The sequence below is a fragment of the Neolamprologus multifasciatus genome, chromosome 7 (genome assembly GCF_963576455.1).
Source record: "Neolamprologus multifasciatus chromosome 7, fNeoMul1.2, whole genome shotgun sequence".
In the NCBI taxonomy this organism is placed as follows: domain Eukaryota; kingdom Metazoa; phylum Chordata; class Actinopteri; order Cichliformes; family Cichlidae; genus Neolamprologus; species Neolamprologus multifasciatus.
Window position 1 is genome coordinate 15,576,610 of NC_140445.1, and position 23,656 is coordinate 15,600,265.

At 39.5% G+C, this 23,656-nt stretch overlaps 2 protein-coding genes across 7 annotated transcripts; one reads left to right on the forward strand and one right to left on the reverse strand.

Moving 5' to 3' along the window:
* Nucleotides 1-231: 231 nt before the first annotated feature.
* On the reverse strand, nt 232-2,837 carry fbp1b (fructose-1,6-bisphosphatase 1b). Of its 2 annotated transcripts, none has more exons than XM_085167491.1 (8): nt 2,609-2,837; nt 2,068-2,230; nt 1,873-1,965; nt 1,361-1,501; nt 1,106-1,243; nt 854-973; nt 557-746; nt 232-465 (listed from the first exon to the last, which is right to left on the reverse strand). In XM_085167491.1, the coding sequence occupies exons 1-7, from the start codon at nt 2,776-2,778 to the stop codon at nt 558-560; spliced, it is 1,014 nt and encodes a 337-aa protein (XP_085023617.1). In that variant the 5' UTR covers nt 2,779-2,837; the 3' UTR covers nt 232-465; nt 557. The 2 variants fall into 2 exon arrangements, with proteins under 2 accessions (XP_085023617.1, XP_085023616.1); XM_085167490.1 differs by having other exon boundaries at nt 232-468; nt 2,609-2,836.
* A 1,002-nt stretch (nt 2,838-3,839) lies between these two features.
* On the forward strand, nt 3,840-22,088 carry LOC146513991 (KN motif and ankyrin repeat domain-containing protein 1-like). 5 transcript variants are annotated; one of them, XR_014875212.1, is made up of 11 exons: nt 3,840-4,584; nt 9,796-12,359; nt 12,623-12,775; nt 13,275-13,383; nt 13,476-13,625; nt 13,769-13,856; nt 14,467-14,686; nt 15,658-15,800; nt 16,774-16,978; nt 17,242-17,340; nt 17,439-17,453. XR_014875212.1 is itself a non-coding variant. In XM_085167485.1 (11 exons), exons 2-11 carry the CDS (start codon nt 10,076-10,078, stop codon nt 17,499-17,501), a joined length of 3,510 nt encoding a protein of 1,169 aa, XP_085023611.1. In that variant the 5' UTR covers nt 3,842-4,584; nt 9,796-10,075; the 3' UTR covers nt 17,502-22,088. The 5 variants fall into 5 exon arrangements, 4 of the variants coding, with proteins under 4 accessions (XP_085023611.1, XP_085023614.1, XP_085023613.1 ...); XM_085167485.1 differs by having other exon boundaries at nt 3,842-4,584; nt 16,774-16,974; nt 17,439-22,088; XM_085167487.1 differs by lacking the exon at nt 3,840-4,584 and adding an exon at nt 8,616-9,034 and having other exon boundaries at nt 16,774-16,974; nt 17,439-22,088.
* Nucleotides 22,089-23,656: the final 1,568 nt, after the last annotated feature.

The window sequence follows — 23,656 nt, forward strand, 5'->3', positions numbered from 1 at the left end:
TGATGTACTGGACTTCTTTCTCATGTAAATATGTGTAAGTGTCCACTCCAGAATATTGGGCTTGTTCAGTAAACTGGTAACGTTATCATGCTTGAGGCTGTGTGTGGGATTCAGCAGTTCTTTCTCTTTCAGATCTGAAATGTGACCTTTGTCCCTATAGGAAAAAATGTTGTTTTTACATGAAGACATACCTAACAACACATATGCACATACTGGACTTTGGAACCTCAGTAAGAAGAACGTGGAAAACATTTTGTTTTTATTTAAAAAATACAGGGTAATGCTCCACAAATAACACCCTTTAACAGGACAGAATCAGCACAGTACGAGTTCATAGATCCACTGAAGCCCCTGGTTTCTTCATCAGTGCAACAGAGCGACCGAGAAAAATGCAGTGAATGTGCTGACTGAGCCTCTGGACTGTGTTGTCATTGCTGATTTAGGCTGCTCACCACCACATTTGACCTGCTAAATTTGGGGAAATTGAAAAAAATGTAGTTATTGTCCTACATGTTACATCCTTTCATGAGTACACAAAGCAAAATCACACAAGTACCTCATTTGTTGTGCTTTTTGTAGATGGCAATGTATTCCTGCACATCATCAGGGGATCCCAGGACCACGGGTACTCTCTGGTGGATACTCGTGGGCTTGATGTCTAAAACGTTCATGGCTCCAGTAGTGGCCATGCCTCCTGCCTGCTCTATGATGAAGGCCATGGGGTTGCATTCATAAAGCAGCCTCAGCTGAAAAGCAAAACAAAACAGTAGTGACATGATAAGAATATGAGGTATCAGAAAATCTTTCTCTTTTATTTTTTAAATGACCATTTCTAGAAGCTCCACTTCCTCACCTTGCCCTTGGGGCTCTTGACATTAGCGGGATATAAAAAGATTCCTCCGTACACCAAAGTACGATGAACATCTGCCACCATTGAGCCAATATATCGACTGCCATATGGGGCAGAGCCATCCTGAAAACAAATAAATGTAGAATTTATGCTTAGATTAACTTCATATTACTCCTCAATGCAGCATTAGAGATTGACCTTTATGGTGGTCAATTCCACATTAGGATTCTCATTTATTTATTTGATTGGATTTACCTCTGGGAATTTCTTCTTTTGTAGGTACTCGGTCACATCTGGATAGAAGTGCTGTGCATATCCTTCATTCAGACTGTAGATTTTTCCCTTTTTCTTTATCTTCACACCTTGGTCCACCAAGATGAACTCGCCAATTGCCTGGAGAACAGAGAAAAAAATGCAGAGAAAAATCCACATCAATGATATTATTACACCCCCCCCCCCCCCCCCCCCCAAAAAAAAAGGTGACAGTTTTGACGACATCTATTAACTTACAGGGTCGAGCATGAAGCAGTTGACTCCCTGACCAGTGGACAAGACCATCATGGTGGCACTGCCGTACAGGGCATAACCAGCTGCTACAATGTTTCTTCCTGGCTGCAGAGCATCCTGCTCAGATGGCTCCCCATCTGTGGTCTATGTGGAAGGATATCAAAAACTTTAAAGTTATTATTGGAACCACAGACTATCACATATTGCTAGGACAGGTAAGGACAAGGACACCTTACTGGCAGCGGTATAAACATATGCCCTCTTGTTATTTAGTTCTCAGTTAACCCTGGGACAGCAATGTGTGTTGATCTGGTACTGAATTGGCTGTTATGTTTATGGTATGTCAGCATACTGAGTACATTTAATTCTCTGGCGACCAATTATTTCTCTGCAAAGATAAATGTCATTCGAATTGTTGTTAGTTCACTCAGGGCTGATCGGGACACCGCTCTACAGTGTTGAACAACAACAAGCCGATGTGCTTGGAATCTGCATGCACTACCAGCATCACTGACCTTTTTGTAGATGGCGAATATTGTTCCTATGGAGACAAGACAGTCGATGTTGGAGGAGCCATCGAGTGGATCAAAGCAAACGATGTATTTTCCCTGTCAGGTGAGAAGAGGATTTTTTTTTATTCTCAAAGTAAAAGAACACATATTAGACCTATTCAGACATAAAGACACATCTATAGGTGTGAGTCCACATACGCTGTTGTCCGGTTCCACAATGATGGCTTTCTCATCTTCTTCTGAGACCAGCACACAGGAGGTGAAGGAAGACTTGATCATGTTGATGACTAGGTCATTGGACAGGACATCCAGCTTCTTTACCTGGTCCCCTGTCACGTTGGTGCTCCCAGCAATGCCATATCTTCAAAGCACAAATACAAACTATTCACTCTGAAGCTATTTAAGAACTCAATAAAATAAATATGACAACAATATTCTATTATAATCTATTATCTGCTTGTCCTCTGCCCCAGGTGAATTTGTGCACACTGTGTGCAAGGTTTACCTTTGGCCTGGGGTTAAGTTAAAACTGCTTTATTGGATTGCATGCTGCAGTGCATGTAGCTACACTAAAGCCAAATATCAGAAGATAATTAAACTGTACAGTATATTCAGTAAGAAAAATAAATAACCACTGGTTGCAGGGCTAAACGGTGAAAACTTCCTGAATATTCAGAAGCATCTGGGTGTTTTTTGCTACCTTTCAGAGTCTGAATAAAAAAAAGAATGTAGTACTCACAGGTTAGCAATCCCAGCCTTTCTGACAGCAGTGGAAATGGCTTTGACAGCTGTGCAGATGGAGTTGAGCAGGTTTGTCAGTTCGCCTGTTCCTTGGGCCTTTCTGCCTTCCTCCAGAACAAACCTGGTGAGGGTCTGCACATTGGTATCAAAAGCTCCTTTGTCAGACATCTTGCTGTCAGGCGTGGGACTGAGACCTAATGCCCTGAGTGAAACAGGTAAGTGTTTCACCGAAGTTTAAAAAGGGTGGACTGTAGATAGGGGTAGGGACCGGGGTGTGCAACTCTTCTAACCAATCACAAGTGTCCTTTCTGATGCTGGTTGGATCACTTCTGTGACTGTGGGCTTGAAGAGCAAAGTTCAAAGATAGTGAACATTTTAGTTTTAAAGTAACCAGATTAAATCAGTCTTAACTCAGTGATTTAATCCCTGACAAGTTTTTTTTTTATCAGTATGCACAACTCAATATTTTAAAGTGGATTTCAGCCTCAGTGGAACTTGATTTTGTTTAACTGCATTCATTTCACTGAAGTATGTAACTGCACTCAGATCTTTTAATAGAAACAAGCTTTTCAGCACCAAGCTCATTTCATTTACAGATGCTCTTTTAAACCAACCATGTATTGTCTGTAGTTTTGCCCTTGTCAGTTTGTGAGATTTAACAGACTTCTGTTACTCAGAAACCTTCAGATCATTATAGAAAATCTGGTGAACACCTTACACCGGACCAACGAACTCAGCACTTTCAAGCATGTAAACATGTTTTCCCTGCGTGATCCTGAAGAGGTGCAAAGTTCAAATGATAGGACTCATTGTACGAGGCAATCTTACCTGACTTTATGTTCTGTGTTAATTTTCCATGGGTTAATACAACTATGTACGAGAAAATAAACAGTCACGTTTATTCACATGAACTGGTGGAGTGTGTCAGTGTGTCTCTGCATGCAGATAATTAGGTTATGGTAGTCTCTGTCTGTGAAATCATCAAACTTTTTAAAAATGTTAAAGGACTCCACACGATCAATGATGCTGCTTGAGTTAAGCTTACACAAAACGAGTTAGAGAGCTGTTTCACAAACCAAAGTTAAACTTTGGACTTAAAAGATAGCAGGTAGGATAAAAACCTCCAGTGTAATGTAATGTGAGGTGGGTAGTAACATGCTGCAAGCATGCTTTCAAGTCAATAAATGATTAAAAAAAAGCAAACACAAAAAAAACAAGAGGTTTCAGAGAGACTTTTTAAGGCTAGCGTGTGAGAAAACTATGCAGCAGGCGCTAGACACCTTGTCCGTAAGCATCAGTCAGTTAATCCATTTGGGGAATATATTTCGCGTGGGAATACCTCAAAAACGCCGCAGGAACAACTTTGGACTCAAAGTGTATTAGAGTGCAGGATGTATTGCTGCACTATGTCCACATGATGTCGCAGTTCAGCTTGAAAATGCGGAATGTCTGGTAAAAGATTCCTTAAGAGCTCTCTGGTGCTCCGAATCGATTAAACTTTCAGCACTATTAAAACAGCTCTACAAACAGCACCACCCTGCAGGATGTAAGAGTGACTTATTTTTAGCAGGTGCCATTATCCTAAGCCTACAGTTAAATATATGGAAACTACATAAAGATGACTGTTTAACTTTATCTCCCGGTTATGTCACTGGAAAAAAATAATAACTCAGGTAATTGGTTCGGTAATTACTACCCCTGAAACCAGATTCTGAGACCGAAATGATGTGGTGTTTATGCTGTGTAATCAAGTCAACAGAAGAAAGCGCCTCATCAATATTTTAATGACTGATTCCCATGAGCATCTGCTGTGCGCGTCGACAGCTCTGCGCGCATGCGCGGTATGCATCTCACAGATGCAGAGGAAAAGTTCGTCTAATATCGAAAAAATAATGAGAAAGGAGAAAAGGGGGGAAAGCGGTCTTGTTAGCGTCTAAAATACACGTTTAAAAAAAACACGTGCCAACTGATAAGGTAAGCTGTTAATAATATTCATAATATTTAACTTTGCATCACACGAGCATGTTGTATATGTCCACCTCTTCTCCGAATGCACAGGTGATTTATTTCTTCTCATGTTAAGCAAACAGAGGCTAACTTTTTTATAACACGACGGAATAAAACGTTCAATTTGAAGTAAGGAAGGAGGAAGGGCTGCAGTTATCTGTCAATTTATAAAAAGTTCAAATATTAATATTAGTTGTATATTTGTCATACAAAGTTTTACCCTTTATTAATAATCGCTTGGCACTTTTGTCAGTGAAATTTGTATGGTGGCCCTGAGAGGTCAAACGCACTGTAATTGAAGAAAACACCAGCAAATGGAAAAATGCTGTAAAAAGGCACAAAACCCAACGGAATTTCTATAAAACACAAGGGAAAATGCCACAAAAGCTAAAAAACAAACAAACAACAAAAAACAGTGAAACAAAACGGACATATTTTTTGGGAAACAGCTGTGGAAGTGATGAGCTTTGTAAATAGCTAATAGCAGAAATGTAACTACAGTACTATGTGACTCATGCAATTAAAGCACACATTACTTTGCTCCCTCAAATCACTGATAAACCGCTGCTTCTTTGAAGTGTGACGATGCAATCCTTCATGTTCTGTTTTCTGTATTTTGTGTGCGTTTGTAGTAGAGATGGACTGATCCGATATTATGTATCGGTATCGGTCCTATACTGACCTAAATTACTGGATCGGATATCGGAGAGAAATAAAAAATGTAATCCGATCCGAAGTATCACAAAATCAGAGAAGTATCCCAGAGAAGTAAAGCAAGTGTGTAAGTTCATCCCTGAATGTTTGCATAGTATTTCCATGTTAAGCTTAACAACTGATTCATTGAGCCACAGCTGGACTGGCCATCTGAGTTCCATATTGAGGCGAAAAGGAAGCAATTTGTCCCGTACTTCAGTTAGAATTAAAAAATAGACACAAAGCTGGAGTTATTCTGTCTTTGCTGCGCAGTTGCATCTACTTCGCTCATTCTCTCCCCTTCCTCTCCTGTTATGACTTCAAACATGAAACTGATCACTGATCACTGATCAGCTGATCGGCTTTTCTGCCGCAAGTCCCATCTCTCGTCTTTGTTTTTGGCCCACTTTGCGCTAGCAAGAGGAGACCAGCGGATAAACAACAGCAGCACGTTTAAGCGTGATAAGCTGTTGTTAGAATTTATTTAATATTACTTTCTAGTATCAGCTGATGTTTGCTGGAGCCACAGCCGTAAAAGCTGCTGGTCATGGTATCCGTTTGGATATGTGGTGAGAGGGAAACATGAAGATGAAACCAGGAGATGTCCTTACTGAATCATCAGAGCTGAACTGGTGATAGAGAAACAGGTTTACCTTTTAGGTGACATGAATGAGTTGAAGGGAAGTTATGAACTGTTTCTGAGAGACAAATAACACCAGGATCTTTTTTCTACGTAGCTGAGGGCTGGTAACTGTGCAGGGGCAGGTATAGCAAAGTTTTGTCGGGGGCCAGGTTGGACAATAACAGGGAAAGGGGGGCACAAAGAAATATTTTTCTTTGTTATGTCATTTAAAAACTTTGAATAAATAATTATCTGAATCTTACAAAAAAAAGTGGTCATCTAATTAAATGTATTCAATTCAATTCAATTTTATCTATAGTGTAAATGTATAGAATCCATTATTGTATATAGTAACTAATAAGTCTAATATACACCCTAGTAAGCTATAGTACTTTTTCCTTTGGGAAAGTACCATCTGTGCAGTCTGTAATTCTGCTGAAGAAAGATATTGAATCTATTTAATTACTGTAGAAAAATAATTGATTTCTGTGCATTTGTTTTACACTTTTAAATTAAAGTTGATTACATCGATTAAGGGCGGGGGGTGGTTCCCTAATATTTTTGCTGGGAGTTGGCAACCCTATAAGTTAGGTAGGTAAGTACTCTTTAAAATACTAGAACAGGATGGTGTAGGTTTAAATTTATTAGATTGATCAGTGCTGAACTATAAAATGTTTTGGGTGGAGTGTATTTTGTGCATATAGGTATAACAGAATAGCTTCAGTCTCTTGTTTTTTAAAACTTGAGTATGAACTTATACAAAATGCAGCAAGATATTTATAAAAAACTGTTTTATTGATTACAAAATACGCTATATCGGATTCATACCGGTATCGGCAGATATCCAAATTTATGATATTGGAATCGGTATCGGACATTTAAAAAGTGGTATCGTGCCATCTCTAGTTTGTAGGGCTTTTCCTTTTTGCTGGTGTCTGCAGTCCCCTATCCAAACCTACCTGCTCCTGTGTGAAAAAGTAATTGGCCCTGCTGTTAAATCACGAGTTAACTGTGATTGATAACATTTTTTGGATAACACTAGCCTCACCCAGGCCTGATTACTGTCAGACCTGTTGAATCAGGAAGTGACTTAATTAGAATCTGTCTGAAAAAATGAAATATGCCAAAGGATCTTAAAAATCCACACATCATGCTACAATTTAAAGGAACAAGAATAGATGAGAAGCAGAGTCATTGATATCTATCAATTGGGCAAGGGTTATAAAGCCATTTCTAATGCCGTGGGACTCCAGCAAACCACAATGAGAGCCATTATCCAAAAATAGAGAAAATTTTCAACAGTGGTGAACCTTGGCAGGAGTGGCAGGGCTACCAAAATTACTCCAAAACTGCAATGACGACTCAACCTGGAGGTCACAAAAGAACCTAAAACTGCACGCCTCACTTCCCTTACTTAAGGTAAGCGTTCATGAGTCAACAATAGGAAAGAGTCTGGGTAAAAAGGGTTTCTATGGGAGAGGTCCAAGGAGAAATCCACTGCTGACTAAAAGGAACACAAAGGTTCATATCACATTTCTCAAATTTTTTTGCAAGACTTTTGAGAAAGTATTCGGTGGACTGATGAGACAAAAGCTGAACTTTTTGGAAGGGTTGTCTCCTGTTACATATTTTGTAAAAATAATACAGCATTTCATGAAAAGAACATCATACCAGCAGTCAGACATGGTGGTGGTAGTGTGATGATCTGGGGCCATGAATTCTGCTCTCTACCACAAAATCCTGAAGGAGAATGTCCGCCCATCATCGATTTGTGCCATGATGCTGATGCACACTGAGGTTATGCAGCAGGACTAGTCAAAGTCTGGACTTAAATCCAATTGAGATGCTTTAATGGGATGTTCATGGTAAAAAAAACAAACAAAAAAAAAAACTCTAGTGTGACAGAATTTAAACAACTCTGCATGGAAGAGTAGGCCAGAATCCCTCCACATTCCTCCACAGTCATGTGAAAGAGTCATTGCCACTTATCACAAATGCTTGATTGCAGTTCCTGCTGCCAAGGGTGCCACAACCAGTTATGACGATCCCTTCATTCTACAGCTAGAGGTGGATCTTCCTCTACCACGTGGCTTCTCATTGGATAACACTAAAAGACTGAGAAGTCCAGCAACCTCAGAGTAGCCACAGATGAGTCAAGTCAGATGAACCAGCTGTAGAGATAAAGCCCTGTGATGGAACTGGCTGTTACAGAGGCCCACAAACACTTGAATCAGCAGATGATTAGTCAACCTTAACTCCAGCCAGAGAAAACTGTAATTTATTTCATAGTAATACCATTTTCATTGGTTCTGCAAAATAAACAGTATTTTTCAGATTGTTTATGTCTCACTAGTATGCAAATAGCAACTTGTCTGTGTTTTTGATGTGTAGTTTGGATTGACTTTATACACACCAATTTACTTACACATTTGCTGGGCTTCACATTAGTTTTGACTCTTTCGGGGTATCAAGTTATAAAAAATGTAGAAAAATGCAGACAGCTTACAAAAAAGATATCAAGTTGTTAAATCCTCCTTATCCAACTCCATTTGGCTTGCTCCTCACATAAGTCATTATTTTATGCATGTTAATTATAAATGCTATATCAGATTAGATTATATTAGAGTAGATTGTTGTATTATATATATATATATATATTAGATATAGATTTCAGTAATTCTTTAAACTGACTTTCTATGAAGGGAGAACAAGAGAGGAAGCCTTCTCAAAACACCAGCATGCTGAGAACAGAAAGGTGCTTATCAATGAAAATGTGATAGGGGATAGCATTGCAATGACAGTGTGTTGAGGCTAAGCCCCATCCTCCTGTAGTTGTGCAGAAATAACTATAATGTCTCAGTATTGCATTTCCTTTATGCAAGCACTGTAATGTTAGCTGTTATCGACTGTCAGACCTGGGATGAGAGAGAGAAGGAGCTCATACGAATGAGACAGCAACACCAAGGTTCAAAGTTAATTTGATGTGTTTTTCTTTTATTTGCAGACTTATTCAAAGTTTAGATTGAATGAAAAAGGAATTAAATCATTATTGAGATATTCTGAAACACGTTCAAGGTTTTTAAGTCCTGAGGAATATGTCAGGTAATGATAACTGATATAATTACCACTAACCTAAATGCTATAGAGTCACAAAAATGTTTGTAATTTGTACATGCTTCTGGAAGTAATGTATGAAATGTACTTTTTGATAATTGGGGTTGTATGATGGAATTTATTGCAATTCCAGCTTAATGCATTTAACATTTACTATTTAAATATAGTTATAGGTTAGAATTGTGTTGTCCTAGGTATTTTCGTTGCTTTTATATTCAGTGGCTAAAATACTTGGAATATGTTTGTGGTTGAGAAGTCCTGCCAAGAGAATGGTTGGGCATTTACAGGGAGAGTTGCAGAGTAATTATAGAGTGGGCTCAGTCTATGTAGAGAGAGACATACCATTGGGAGAGAAGTAACTACTGAAAAAAGTGTCTGCAGGATTGGTAGACACTCCTCTCTCCCTCCTCCCCTTGTGGGACAGGCTCAGAGAGATTAGAGTCAGAAACATTTTGAAGTGAAGGAAGGCTTGAGACTCAGAGAAATGGTCACTGATCAACACATACTAAGGTAAGGAAAGAAAAGGGAAGAGTATATAGCCTAAAGCCTTCAAGATTTTACTGTGTATTCATGATGATTCATGATGATTAAATGTTATTTAAAACTTAAATTTATAACAACTTATTATTTTCTGTAAGATTTATTTATTGTATTTTCTTTTAAAGATTTTCCACCTTTCTGCATAATGTTTGGTCTGGATTTTTGCTGTTTTATTTTTATTCTTTTGCTTCTTTGACTACTCTTTTCAGGGAGGAAGATTAAAGTACAGCTGTCCAACTATTTAACAGGCCAAAGCACTGGTTCCCTAACCACCTTGAAATTGATTACAGTTATCAGTCTGAAGTGGACTGCATCCAGCGTGTGGACAGTTTCTGAGACGCCGCCACCATTAAGCGACTAAGCCTAAAAAGGAGGCCCAGGGTGGCCGGCAGTAATGTGGACAAAACGCAGAGTGGCATTTCATCTAGTCAGTGGTATTCTGCAGAGTCCTTGTCAACATCTAGTGGTGATGATTCAAAACTACTGGGCATGTCCTCTGCAGCTCGAGGTAGACCACCTCTTCCTCCACCACATGGTTCCTTGTTGGATAATAATAAAAGAAATGAAAGTCTGGGAACCTCTCAGATACTAACTGAGCCAAAGCCTCAACCAGCTGCACGATCTCTCTTCCAAAGTCAAAGCCCTGTGATGGAGAGGGCCTTTCTGGAGACCCACAAACCCTTGAATCAGGAGGTGACAAGACAGTCTCCACCCCAGCCCTATCCCCGTCGACGACTGGCCAGCTTCGGAGGTGTGGGCTCCCCTGGGTCACTCTCACCTTTCACTGGCCTGGGTGCATATAATCAGAACAATAATGGCAATAAGCCTACTGGCACTGGACCCGAGGTCCACCTCGGCTCATCCCTGGGCAGTAGAGGCAGCACAGGCTGTCTGAGAGTAAGTCCACAGAGCTCAGGTAGAACAACTCCAGTTACCAGTCTTGGCCCCATGCACCTGCAACATGTCCGTGACCAAATGGTGGTTGCGCTACAAAGACTGAAAGAGTTAGAGGAGCAAGTTAAAATCATCCCAATCCTCCAGGTAAAGATCTCAGTCCTTCAGGAGGAAAAGAGGCAACTTAGCTGTCAGCTCAAGGACTTGATTGAGAGAGAGAACGTCAATGATGTAACCTGGAACAGCCCGTATACCATTGAAGGGTCTGAAACTGAGATCAACAGAAATACCAAAAAAGATCTTGAAGTTAAAAGTAGCTGCACAGATCTAAAGGAGGTTGGGCAATTGACCAAAGACATGCAAGAACTGGAAAGGTCCATCAAAGTGGGACAGTTGGGAACATTGCATGAAAAATGTAACCCTCTTCATGACAAAACATTTAAGTCAGTTGCTGTGGGAACTGACAACGATATGGATATCATCTCGTCTAAGCCACCAAAAGAAAACAAATATGCATACACTGAGCAGGTAGAGATGAGGTCCATTGCAACAGAAGTATCTGAAGTCAGTCTGGGAATTTACACAGAACAGGAGGCAGAGCTTGATGCCCAAGAATTAATAAACAGTGCCTTAAAGGAGAGAATTTGTCAATTAGAAATAGAGTTGAAAGAATCAGCTCTGGAGACAGAGTTGATTCGCCTGAAACTGGAACTTCAGACTGCAGGAGCCAGGAACCGGGTTGACAAGGCCTGCTGTGCCAGACCGTCCACTGTCAGCATAGGCTCACATGCAAGGCCACACACCAAAAGCCAGGGAGTGGGTAATCACACACAGCTCAGAGATGCTTCCACAGGCGAGGAAAAGGAGGTAAAAACTGTAGGAGTATCCTGTGCACCTATGATGAGGAGTATTTGCACAGGACTGGATGTACCCATGAGCCTCTGGGAGGTCAGGGAGCGAGTGGAGACCAGCGACAAGGCTGTGGAAATGCATGTTTTTACAAACACACAAGGAGTTGGGACAGAGATAAGGGTATGTGATGCAGAAAGCAACACAGAGGTGCCACTGGCAAATCTGAGGTCCAAGAAAGAGTATTGTTCAGTGGCTTGTGGGGATTGTTCTGTCGATGTGACCATTTGCAAGGCAAAGGAAGCAGTTTCACAGTGTATGACTACAGATCGAGTCAGAGGAGTTGAGCTTGGAATCATGGTATCACCCCAAACAGCATCGCAGCGTACCAACACTGTATGTAGTTCAGTGTCTCGCTTTACCAACACCAAGCACGCCTTCAGCACTGACTCCAGCACGAATACGCTCCTCAGCACCCAAGACAAGCACACCAACACCACTCACACTTCAACTAGGACAGTATCTGTAGGAAATAGGGTCCGAGACGTCAGATGCACCACAGAGACCCGAACAATCGGTGTAGGAACTGCAAATGCAGTAGAAAGTATTTCAAAGCAAACACCAGAAGCGGTCACCAGGGTAACTCGAGACACTGGAGTTGGATTCACAGACATTAATGAGAATTTCCTAGTTGGACTGAAAACTCGAAATATGGCATCCGGACCATCACATTTACCTGACCCTGTCAAAACAAAGAGTGTTGGTGTAGGGGAAGGGCGGATAAGGGATTTTTCAGTTTCATCCAGGACACCTGGACAGAATTTTCAGAAATCTGCACAGTTACAGTGGGACCATGAGCTGAACCATTACATCGAGAAGTTGCAGAGGCTCCTCAGCATGGAGCATGGGGACCTGCTCACAGAGGACTGTCCTGATCATAACAGTGGCCAAGGAGATCCCAGCTCCTGCAATAGAAAACCTATGGCACAAGGAGGGACAGACATCCACATGTTCAGTTCTCATCCAGCAGGTAACACAGCAAACCAAAAACATTGATTCTTCATAAAACATTTGCAAAGCTGATACCAAATTTCCTGGTAATTAATTACTATACATTCTGAATAGGTTGAACAGTTTGCGGTCATTTGTATAGAATGACATAGCTCCAGATTTTTACACATTAAAAAAAAACCTTTATCTACACAAAGTAGGTGATGCAATTAACAATTTTTTTTCAAATCTGCAATGTTATGTTTATACGTTTCTGTCTACTATTATCTTACTTTCATGCAGAAAACAAAGACTCTCAGTCCCAGTCTCAACTTTCACTTGTCTCCTCTAAGTGTGACAAAGCAAATGCAGGACTGTGTCAGCAGAGCAGTAATGATTCAGAGGTGAAAAGAATGATTAAAATGATAGAACAGCAGACGTCCTCTGGTTTACAAGGTAATATTTTTATTTATTTATGTTTAGTTATAAATCCAAATCCTTTTTTTGATGAGATATTTAGTAAATATCCAGTTAGTAGGAATTTTGTCTCAGTGAAGGAAATTTAAAAATCTTTTAGTATAAAAATATTTTATTTTGAAGCCACTCCCGGCGCCCAGTTTAAACTTAAACTAGGTTCAGGGGAAGTGGCCTTTTTGAGGGATGCATTTGCGATGTGTGGAATGATATTTGGTTTTGGAAGACGTTGTGTGCCACATAGCACTTTGTGGCTTAAGATCTAAAATTGAACTGCTTTGTGGGAGGAGCTGGTGCAAAAGAATGCTTTCTCTTGTCCACCGAGGCTTTTAGATGTGAACGAATACATAAAGAATCGTGTGTTTTCATATACTCTGAATGTGACCTAGCTAGCCTTGTAACTGTTTTGCTATACATGCATTTAATGCAACATACTGTGTGATTTGTGTTAAGAATAAAAGTGCTTTGTGCTCATTTCTAGACAGGTCAGATAATGCTGGTAAGCCAAGGAAAGTAATAAAGAAACAGAATGGTAACCAGTGCTGTAGTAGCAACAGGCAGAGCATGAAGTTTTTGGGTGTGACTACAGGGTAAGTGTCTAATGTCTAAACAAATGTTTTATTTCTGAAATGATGGATGTGGTATGTTCATAGATATTAAGCTCTTGTTTTATTGTCATTAGGCTGGACCCAGTGTCGAATTATGAGCATGATGATGTAGACAGAAAAATAAAAAGAACATTTAGGGAATCTCCTCAAGATGTTGCCCAATCACGAAAGGAAAATGACAACAAGGGATCAAAAGGAGCTGCGAGAGTGTATACACAGCAGAGGTAATCTGGGAGAAGTCTAAAAGGGTTCAAAGCCAATAAAACTGCAACAATAAAAAGCTTCACAACAGCAGTCTGCATTACTGTGGGAGTCCTTTCAAATCTGAACTGACATCTAGTAACCAATAGAATTTGGTTATTTTCAGGCGTAGGATGAGCGAACGGATGTTTTTTGCTTGTCAAGCCTTAAAGACGCACCTGAGTGATGACACAGCTTTATCCAACAGGGAAATGGTATGTTTTGTTTTACTATATTCAGTATGAGAGCCACTGAAAGTCACCACGGGCCTTGTTTGTCTGTACGTGTTTTGATTAGCATGGGTGTGGAGAGATGCTGGGCCATGGTGGTTGAAAGTAAGTCGTTTCTAAAGAAGTACCCTTGCCATTGGATATGAAAAGAATTCCTCAGTAGAAGAATTTTTAGCCATATCATTTGCTTCAACTTGAGAATGTTTTTCTTTCTAAGTGAAATGGACTACTCACTTTCACAGTAAAATGCAAAATAGGTAAGAAGAAGTGGAATTCAAAGGAAGTATATCAGCAAGGTAACTCTTGACAGCTTCCATTGTGAAAGCTGAAACACTAAAAAGAATAACAAGAACTCTCGACATGCCTTTTTATGTTTGAAATAATGACAGATCCCTCTTCTTTTATGATGTCTTTTATAGAATTGTTGCTTTATGCTGTTTGTCTGTCTTCTTTCATTCACATCCCTGTAATTATGGGAGGATTGTGTCTATTCAGTCCTGATTGCTCTACTAAACTAATTTATGGCAAGAAGTATATGTTTAAAAAAAGAAGTGCTGTTTTTGCATATATAATGCATCCTTTTTTCCTCTTGCAGCAGGACTGTCTGCACACACTCCAGCAAGAGTGGTTCTCTGTGTCCAGCCACAAGTCAGCATCTCCTGAAACTGTAGAGGACTACTTATCTACGTTTCAGGCCATTTCACCTTCAGTATTGCAGTACATAGTTAATATGGCTGACGGCAATGGAAACACAGCTCTACACTACAGTGTTTCTCACTCGAACTTTGGCATTGTGAAGAAATTGCTTAATCCAGGTACATCACCACACCACCCTAAGTACATATTTTTTTCTCTGTCCCTCTATGTCACGAGAATTAAGTTTATTTCTTTGCAGTCTGGACATGCTTAAAACAAGATTACAGACAAATTATGCTGCCAGGGCTTTTTTTAACTTCTACAAAATGCTGCAAGAGTTGTCCTTTTAATTTGAATCCCCCAGCAAATCAGAGAAACAAGCAAGTTCACAGTTTTTTAGGGCGGAAACGTCTTGTGTAATTCAGCTGTACCGCCCAGAAGCCCATGTATAATCTGGTTTTGTCATATCATATGAACATCTTGGTATTCTTTCTAATAGCCACTAGGTGGCAAAAATATCAGCAGCAAGTGAATTCTGTGTGTGGTAAGATACAAAGTGCTCCTGTCAAAAACTGGAAAATATTGATAAAAAAGAAGACCCTGATTTCTTAAACCAGCATGGGCAATAGATTACAGTTTTGACTACTGGGTAGCTGATAAATGAGACGGGGTTTTTTTTTGGAAAAGCTTGGAAAATACGATTTTTTTTTAAATAAGAAATTATGTGCTGGTGATTGCCTTTTGAATATCATAATGGCTTGTTTCAACCATTTTTCCAGCTGTGAATGAGTATAAAGGGATCGAAAGGCAGAAACACTATTCTGGACAGTCACTTAATTATTTAGTTTGTCAGGACAGTTTGATATTTGCACTGAGTGCCCGACTGAACAGCTTCTGTGTATGTATATCACTCAGAATATATATCTCTAAGCGCCAGCCTTTTTCTGTGAATCTATATTGCATAACAGTTTTGTCATTTTTAGTCACTCACCACAAAAGCTTATCTGGAACAGGTCTTCCTTACAAAATAAAACTTGCCATTTGTATGATTAAAACAAGTGTGAATTGTTATCAGTACAAAATAATATACATTCTTCTTCCTCTTGCTTGTTTTTTCCACTGCCATCCATTTGACCGCCAATCACTACAGAGGTGTGCAACGTGAATCAGCAGAATTCAGCAGGTTACACGCCCATCATGCTGGCTGCACTTGCTGCTGTGGATAATCCAGACAACATGAAAGTAGTTGAGCAGCTCTTCACTAAAGGAGATGTCAACGGCAAAGCCAGCCAGGTCAGTATGTTCTCAGGTTGTGGGTGAGGAGTGGTTAGCTGGCTCTCACATTACACTATAGTTTAAGTTTTTTACAAACTAGTTTTATAATTTTTAAAAAATTGCTGCAGCTCTCATGGCTTTCATTCAATGTGGGTATTGTCAAAATGATTTAATGCATCACTCAACCTACTCTCCTATGTGATGTCAGAAGATGAAACATAGGAGGAACTGTGTGCAACTATTTTATTTTAAAGCAACTTTCCTTATGAGATGTCTCTGATTTTACTCTTAATAATTTTTGGAGTTTATTTTATGTAGACAGATAAATGTAACTGCTTGCATAAATATAAATACAATGAAAACAGTCTTTCCTTTGTCTTTAGCTGCTTAAAAAATCCTGCAGATATTACAGCACTGCCAAACAAACGCCTGATTATGTGCGTCAGAATTCCTCACAAAGTTGAGATCTGCAACTTGTCATTTTTACTGGATATGCACCTCTGAGGAAATGCTACGTCCGAGGCTTGTTGGCTTAGCAACCGATGGCGCAGCTGCTGTGATATGCTGATACAGAGGAGCGGCCACACTCCTACGCGAAAAGATCAGTCCTAAGCCGACTTCCATTCACTGCATGAATCACAAGCTAGAATCTGCAATGCACGTTTAACCTTTTATGTTTGATTACATTTCCTGTGTCCGAAAGAAGAGAGAACAAACCAAGAGACTGAGAATATTTTGCAAATAATTAAATTTAATGTAAACTTTCAAAAAGATGAAAATATTCATCCAGTGGCTACATTTGTGTTGTGTAGTTGAAATTCAGTGAATCAATATAAGAAAGAATAAATAACTGAACTAGCTTCACAGTCCCGCTCATTTTTTTTCCTTTCCCCAGTCGTCTACTGACTGTATCTTTATATTTGGAGATGTGTGACTCAGTATTACTTGCCCTGTTTCTTCCTGTGTTTGACTCCTGCCTTCTGCTGCCCAGGCCGGTCAGACGGCTCTGATGCTCGCTGTGAGCCATGGCAGGATGGACATGGTGCAGGCACTCCTGGCACAAGGGGCGGAGGTCAATCTCCAGGATGATGAGGGCTCCACGGCGCTGATGTGTGCAAGCGAGCATGGCCACGCTGACATTGTTAAACTACTGCTGGCACAGCCGGAGTGCGATGCCACCCTGACTGACAGTGTATGTGAGTCATTGCCTCTACTTTGCAGCTTCTGTGAGCCCGGTGGCCTCAAGCTGTGAAGCAGAAGCGCTCTTACTTTGTTTTAGATATTATATTACAAAAGCAGAGAGTAACCATTTGTTACAGAAGACACATTCAGTGTGTCAGGAGAAAACAAAAGGGATAGAAATGGTATGTAATTAATTATACTGAGGTTCCTTTATTTTCTGTCTGTTATTGTGCGATAAACAACAGAAGCTCTTGTGGTGTATTTTGTGCGTAAACAGGATGAAAGCACAGCCATGTCCATCGCATTAGAGGCAGGACACAATGACATTGCAGTGCTTCTTTATGCTCATGCCAACTTCTCCAAAGGACACGCAGGGGTATGTGCGTCAATTTTTACATTAACACACAATATAAATGTGTTTGTGCATCTTTTTTTACATTGTATGCATTTTGGTGTTTGTGTGTTTCTTATCAGGCAACTGGTCGTCACAGTGGCAGGTCTCTTTCTTCTTCCAGTGATAGACACGTCTTTGAATGATGGGATCCCCCAAACTCTGATTTGATGCTACATGAAACTTATTTTCAGATGATTCGATATCAAAGCCCACATTGTGTATAACTTTGTCAGTTTCAATCTTATCAAGAGAATTCAGTTGAATATTTATCTGTCATAATTGAGCAGTTGACAAAATGCTTTTCATTGTCTAGTAGCACGGTATGCATACATGTGTATAAGATAACACTGGTAATTTCATATTTCATACAACTGAATGTGTATTTCAGTAAATTTAATATAGTGCATGTGTGTATATTTAAGGAGAACATGCAAAAAATATCCAAAGTCCCCAAGTTAAGATGCACTTCAGCTGGGATGCTGTGTTAAATGAAAATAAAAGTAGATTGCAATGATTTGCAAATCATTTCAACCCATGTTTTTATTGAAGGTGGAACATAGAACACATGTCAAACCTTTTATTCTTATTTTTAAATCAGGTTATTTTGAATTTGATGGCCAGAACATATCTAAAAACTTTGGCACAGGCCATGTTTAACACTGCGGGGCATCCACTCTTCTTTTAGCAACACTCTGTAACATCTCTTTGTAACATCTGGGAACTGAGGAGACCAGCTGCTGGACCCTCTGGTAGAGGAGAATTGTCTCATTCCTATCTGATAGGCGATTGTAACTGCTCAACGGTTGTGTGTTGTCTTTGTTGTACTTTTTGTTTCAGCATCCAAACTCTTCTATGAAGCCATGCTGCTGCTATAGATGGAGTAGCATTGTCTCAGCATATGAATTATGCTAAGATTATATCAGTAGCAAAGACATTACATATTTTCCTCTAAAACCTGTACATACCTTTCAGCACTGATGGTGCCTTTTCAGAAGTGCCAGCTGCCGTTTCATAGATACTAATGTCAAAAACCATCAGAGATTCAAGTTTTTGAGCTGCATGCTGATAACAAACCAGACGATCCTTCTGATCTTTAGTCTGGAGGATGCAGCATTTATGTTTTCCAAAAAATCTGACCACAGAACAGCTTTCTACTTTGCCTCAGTTCTCTTAGAATGAGCTTTGATCAGAGAAGACAGCTGCAATTCTGGATCATGTTCACATAGGGGTTCTTTTTTTTGCATGATAGAGCTTTGACCTGCGTTTGTGGATGGGACGGTGAATTGTGTTCACACACAGTGATTTCTGGAAGTGTTCCTGAGCCCATTCAGTGATTTCCATAACAGATCCGAACAAATCCAAATAGTGGCTATTTTCAATGCCCGGGGGCCTGAAAATCACAGGCATCCACTATTGGATTTTCAGACTTGTTCCTTTCTGCACAGAGATTTCTACAGATTGCAGGAATCATTTTATATTATGTACTGTAGATGATGAGTAAGTCTTCACAGTGATAAATATCATTATGAAATTGTTCCATAATTTGTATCTTGTAGATACTGCCCATCTTCACTTCTGAGAAACTGCATCTCTAAGCTGCACTTTTTTACCCAATTGTGTTACTGACAAATTCTCAGTTAACCTTTTGTTCTTCCAGCGGTTTCTTTTTAGTATCTCTACATTTCTGACCTCTTGTTGCCCATTCCTAACTTCTTTGAGTTATGTTGCTCCTTTAAATTAAAATTTAAATAGTACATTTTATTTAAACATTTGATTTATTTTTTATGTACTATTGTGAAAAGTTATTGGTTTAAGAGATTTGCAAATCATAGCTTTTTTATTTATTTGTTTATTTTTTATATGGCATCCCAGCAGTTTTGGAATTGGGTTTTACTTAGTGCTAAGGTGAAATTTTGTACTATTTTTATATCTCATATTATTTGTAAAGTCACAGGGCTCAAATGCGCTGGGATAAAAGTAACAAAAATTACAAAGTGCAAAATCTTGACCCAGCCCTTCGTACTTAAAGGATCTGTACCTCAGAAAATCTCCATGATACCATAGTAAGGTTTTGCATGGCTTCATTAAATATACTAAAGTTGTTGACACCATACTGTGTACATTACTATAACTTACAGGAATATAGATGCATGGCAACATAGTTTACTATTTTAAATTCATAAGGATTATAGATTATGTTGAAGTGCACGATTACTTGTTGTTTACTGTAAATGTCAAAATACCCTTTTTGTTCATGATTCTAAAAAAAGTTCAACCCAAGTGGCCTTTTTATTTATATGTTTTGTAATCTTTAAAAACTGTTTATTTTTTTGTGAAAGCTTTTACTTTATGCTATGTAAACAGGATAAGAAGATGCAGCATAAACTACTACGTATCTGTAGCACATCTTTTTCTACCAATCATGGACAAAATGTACAAATAAATATCAGCAATGTAATAAATAAATAAATACAGTCTGACAGATGACAAGATTAGTCCCATGTTTGTTTAATAGTAAGGAATTTTAAGGTAGCACGTTATTGTGTTATATGTGTTACATATTTGCTGGAGGAAAGGAAAAATGGAGCCTCTGATAATGTTTTTAGTCACACACAAAAGAAGGCTCACGTGAGCTCTGTCATTGTGTAAGAGATTTTTCAACCAGCTGGTGGATTCAAACCCAGTACCTTCTTTGCTGTGAGACAGCAGTGCTTACCACTGTTCCACCTGAAGTATCTCAACCGTTTAAAAAAAAAATTTCAACTGAGCCTTCAGCCAGGCACGAACACTTCTTTCCTTTTTTGGTTTGGCAGGCACTAATTTTTCTTCATCCTGACACCCAGCTCTCTTTTCTCCTCTTACACAGAAACTACCCACCATTCTCACCTCGTTTCTACCACCTCACCAGGTATTGCCCCCAGTGTTCATCCTGTCCCTTCTCAGTTGACTATGATGTCTATCAGTAAAGTACCATTGCCTTTTTCCCCCTATAAGCAAGATTATGTAGACCTTTTTCAAAAAATGACTATTAATGACTGAATTATTAGGTGAGTTTGTGACCTTAGACTGCAAAACCTGGCCTTGATAACTCATCAGAGTAGTCTTGCCTCTCTTGGCATTTGTACTACTGGAAATTAAAAGCGAATTTCAGCTTTGAATGAGCTGTAAATCATTTATCAACCATTCAGAATAACCTGTGCCCTACAGTTCTCACCATTTTAATTAATATTCCCCACGAGCTTCATTGGTGTGAGAAGAGAGAGCGTGTAGTGATAATTCGATTCTGCAGCAGTCCTGCAGCTCAGAGATTATCATTGTTTTATTTTACACTACAGCACTGTTGGTGAGTGAACATGTGACAAGTTATAAAATAAAAGAAAGGACAGATTAAGGGGTATCTCATTTTTTTTCAACCTTTTTTTTAAACATTTATGAAGTACGATGTTTTCATCAGTGAAACATGCAATCTCACAGTCAGTTTATTGTATTTCCTTTTCCTTTTGTTTTCTTCATCTACTCATGTGATTTATATTTTGCCCATTTCCAGAGCTTTTTTTTTTAAAGCAGTGCTTGGGTGCACAAGACAGAAAGCTTCCATGAAAAGACAGATTATAAAATTATGTTGTTCGGCTTCCCGCTGCACTCGTTTCCCCAGTGTACCACTTTGTCTCCAATTCCTGAGAGCTTGTGTGACTGAGAGCACTCTGAATCATTTCCAAGCAACAGCAATAAAACACAATGATATACAAGGTCCACCATCAAAATTTGCTGTTGCCATGGTAACAGTCAGCAGTTTTCAGCAAGTGATTCTTGGGAACATTAGTCTGGAAAGATATCTCTATTTCACCGAGGTTAGCTAATCCGTTCATTTAATTTCCCCGTTTGTTTAAGCCGAAATGTCACCGCTACCATGTTATTTAGTAGAATAGATGCTGATGTAAGCAATCTTGAAAGCAAAACAAAACTGTTTTGTAAAACCCTAATGAATGTCATATGAAGCTGGCATGCAAGGACATTCAGCAGTCACAGTTTCGTGCTAGTGGAGCCCTTTGTACACTGACACATGCCATCAAAAGATATGGATGTTCCTGTCAGAAGGGTACATGTGTCTTCAGTACAATATGTTGCATGTGACATGTATGGACTTTTACATTAGATGGTTCGTGATTTATTATTTCATGGTGCAGACCATCCTTGTGTATATGTTTGGGTTCCTGGGTTATTACTGTGCAGCTCAATATGTCATAATAAGGCTCACATTTAAATCAGGTTACATATTGGGCGATAAAAATACTGTAAGAGTTAGTAATTATTAGTTTTGTGCCATATCATAAAACTGAGACTTAAAAGGTTTTGAAAAACAGTCGCTGCAACAATGTCTGTGAAACATTCTTGATGTTTTGGGCCATTTGTCAATTTGGGACCAAGATCCAACAAACCACAAACACTAAATTAACTAATAAATGCATTTGTTGGATTTGGAAAAGACAGTGCAGAAACTTTGATTTACTGTGAACAAGTCAAATCGAATAAGTTAAATCAAATTTGGCACCGTGTACTGGGTTTTATGCTGACCGCACATTCAGAGCCATTGGTCATGTGCTTCTCTTACTGGTTTATTGAAGTGGGTGGGAGTTGTTTGGCAAAGGTGATGTCACATATTTCCCTGAATCAGTTTGATATAAAACAGCTATAATCAATATTTTTGCGATAAACCAATCAAACTCAGATATATGCAGTGTTGGGGAGTAACGGAATACATGTACCGCCGTTACGTATTTAAAATACAAAATATGAGTAACTGTATTCCGTTACAGTTACCGTTTAAAAAGGTGGTATTTAGAATACAGTTACTTTGTTGAAATAAATGGATTACACGGCGGTACTTCCCTGTTTCATATTGTCGCGGGTCAGGACTGTTTGGGTTTTGTTTGACAGCTACGTTCTGTTGTTCCAGGCGGCAGCGTTACGGTTGCCATGGTTACAGAGCGCCGCTCTCTCTCTGCGTGTTTCCTGGGTGAGAGAGCGCCTGTTGTTGTTGTGCTAAGCTAATAGGCAGAATGCTACCGGTATAGCTCTAAAGAATGTAGTATCATAGGCAGTGTAGTCCGTGCTGCAGGGAGAATGGACTGCCATACCCGTTATGTGTCTGTGAGCGAGGGAGGGAGAAAAAGGAAAAGTAAGAGCTGTCATTGAGCAAAAACGGGAGCTGGAAGCATGTAAATATAATAATAACCACTGCAGCCAAGAAGAGTGCCTGACGAGCCCAGGTGTAAGTAAGCTATTAAGACTTGACTGTACACCGTGTTCGTGTTTTCCTCCAAAAACAATAAGTTCTGTTGGAGCAGCCTTTCAACGCCTCTCTCTGTCTCTGCTAGCAAAGTTGACCCAGCCAACAAAGTAAAGCTATTTTTCGGCTACGAGCCGACACAGAACCCACCGTATTAGCCAGAGGTCCCTTTACTACGATTCGGAGCCGCGGACCTTCAGTAACAGTAATAAATCACAGCAATAGTACATTCATGTAGTTGTAAACAGCATGATAAGTAATCCAAAGTATTCATAATACGTTACTCTCATTGAGTAACGTAACGGAATACGTTACAGAATACATTTTGGGGCATGTATTCTGTATTCTGTAATGGAATACATTTTAAAAGTAACCTTCCCAACACTGGATATATGTATATATATTTTATGTGTGTGTGTGTGTGTGTGTGTGTGTGTGTGTGTGTGTGTGTGTGTTCTTCCATTGTTGAATTATTATGTCCATTGTGGTCTTCTGCTGCTGCTGGCCATTTACTTCTAGGATCAATGTGATGTGCCTTCAGAGATGCTCTTATGCCATCTTTCTTATAAGCAGTGATTATTCGAGTTGTTATTGCTTTCCTGTCAGTTCAAATCAGTCTGGCCATTCTCCTCTGAACTCTGGCATCAACAAAACACTTTCACCCCAGAACTATTTCCCCCCTCTCTCTCTTTTTTCGTTTTTTTCCTTTTTTTGGACCATTTGCTAATCCCTAGAGATTGTTGTGTGGGAAAATCCAGCAGTTTCTGAAATACTCCTACCAGCCCATCAGACACCAACAACCATACCACATTCAAAGACACTTAAATCACACTTTCTCATTCTGATGCTCTGTTTGAACCTCAGCAGATCGCCTTGAGCATGCTTACGTGCCCAAATGCACTGAGTTGCTGTCATATGATTGGCTCGCCAGATATTCGTGTTAGGGCGCATAAGAGTAGGCGTACCTAATAAAGTGGACGAATATAGGAGTGTATGTATACCGTAGTA

Coding starts and splice junctions, on each gene's coding strand:
- fbp1b (XM_085167491.1), bottom strand. CDS start 2,778: ATGTCTGACAAAGGAGCTTTTGATACCAATGTGCAGACCCTCACCAGG. Junction 2,231..2,608: donor AAGGCTGGGATTGCTAACCT/GTGAGTACTACA, acceptor TGTGCTTTGAAG/ATATGGCATTGCTGGGAGCA. Junction 974..1,105: donor AAAAGAAGAAATTCCCAGAG/GTAAATCCAATC, acceptor ATTTGTTTTCAG/GATGGCTCTGCCCCATATGG.
- LOC146513991 (XM_085167485.1), top strand. CDS start 10,076: ATGTCCTCTGCAGCTCGAGGTAGACCACCTCTTCCTCCACCACATGGT. Junction 12,776..13,274: donor GACGTCCTCTGGTTTACAAG/GTAATATTTTTA, acceptor GCTCATTTCTAG/ACAGGTCAGATAATGCTGGT. Junction 13,857..14,466: donor CTTTATCCAACAGGGAAATG/GTATGTTTTGTT, acceptor TTCCTCTTGCAG/CAGGACTGTCTGCACACACT.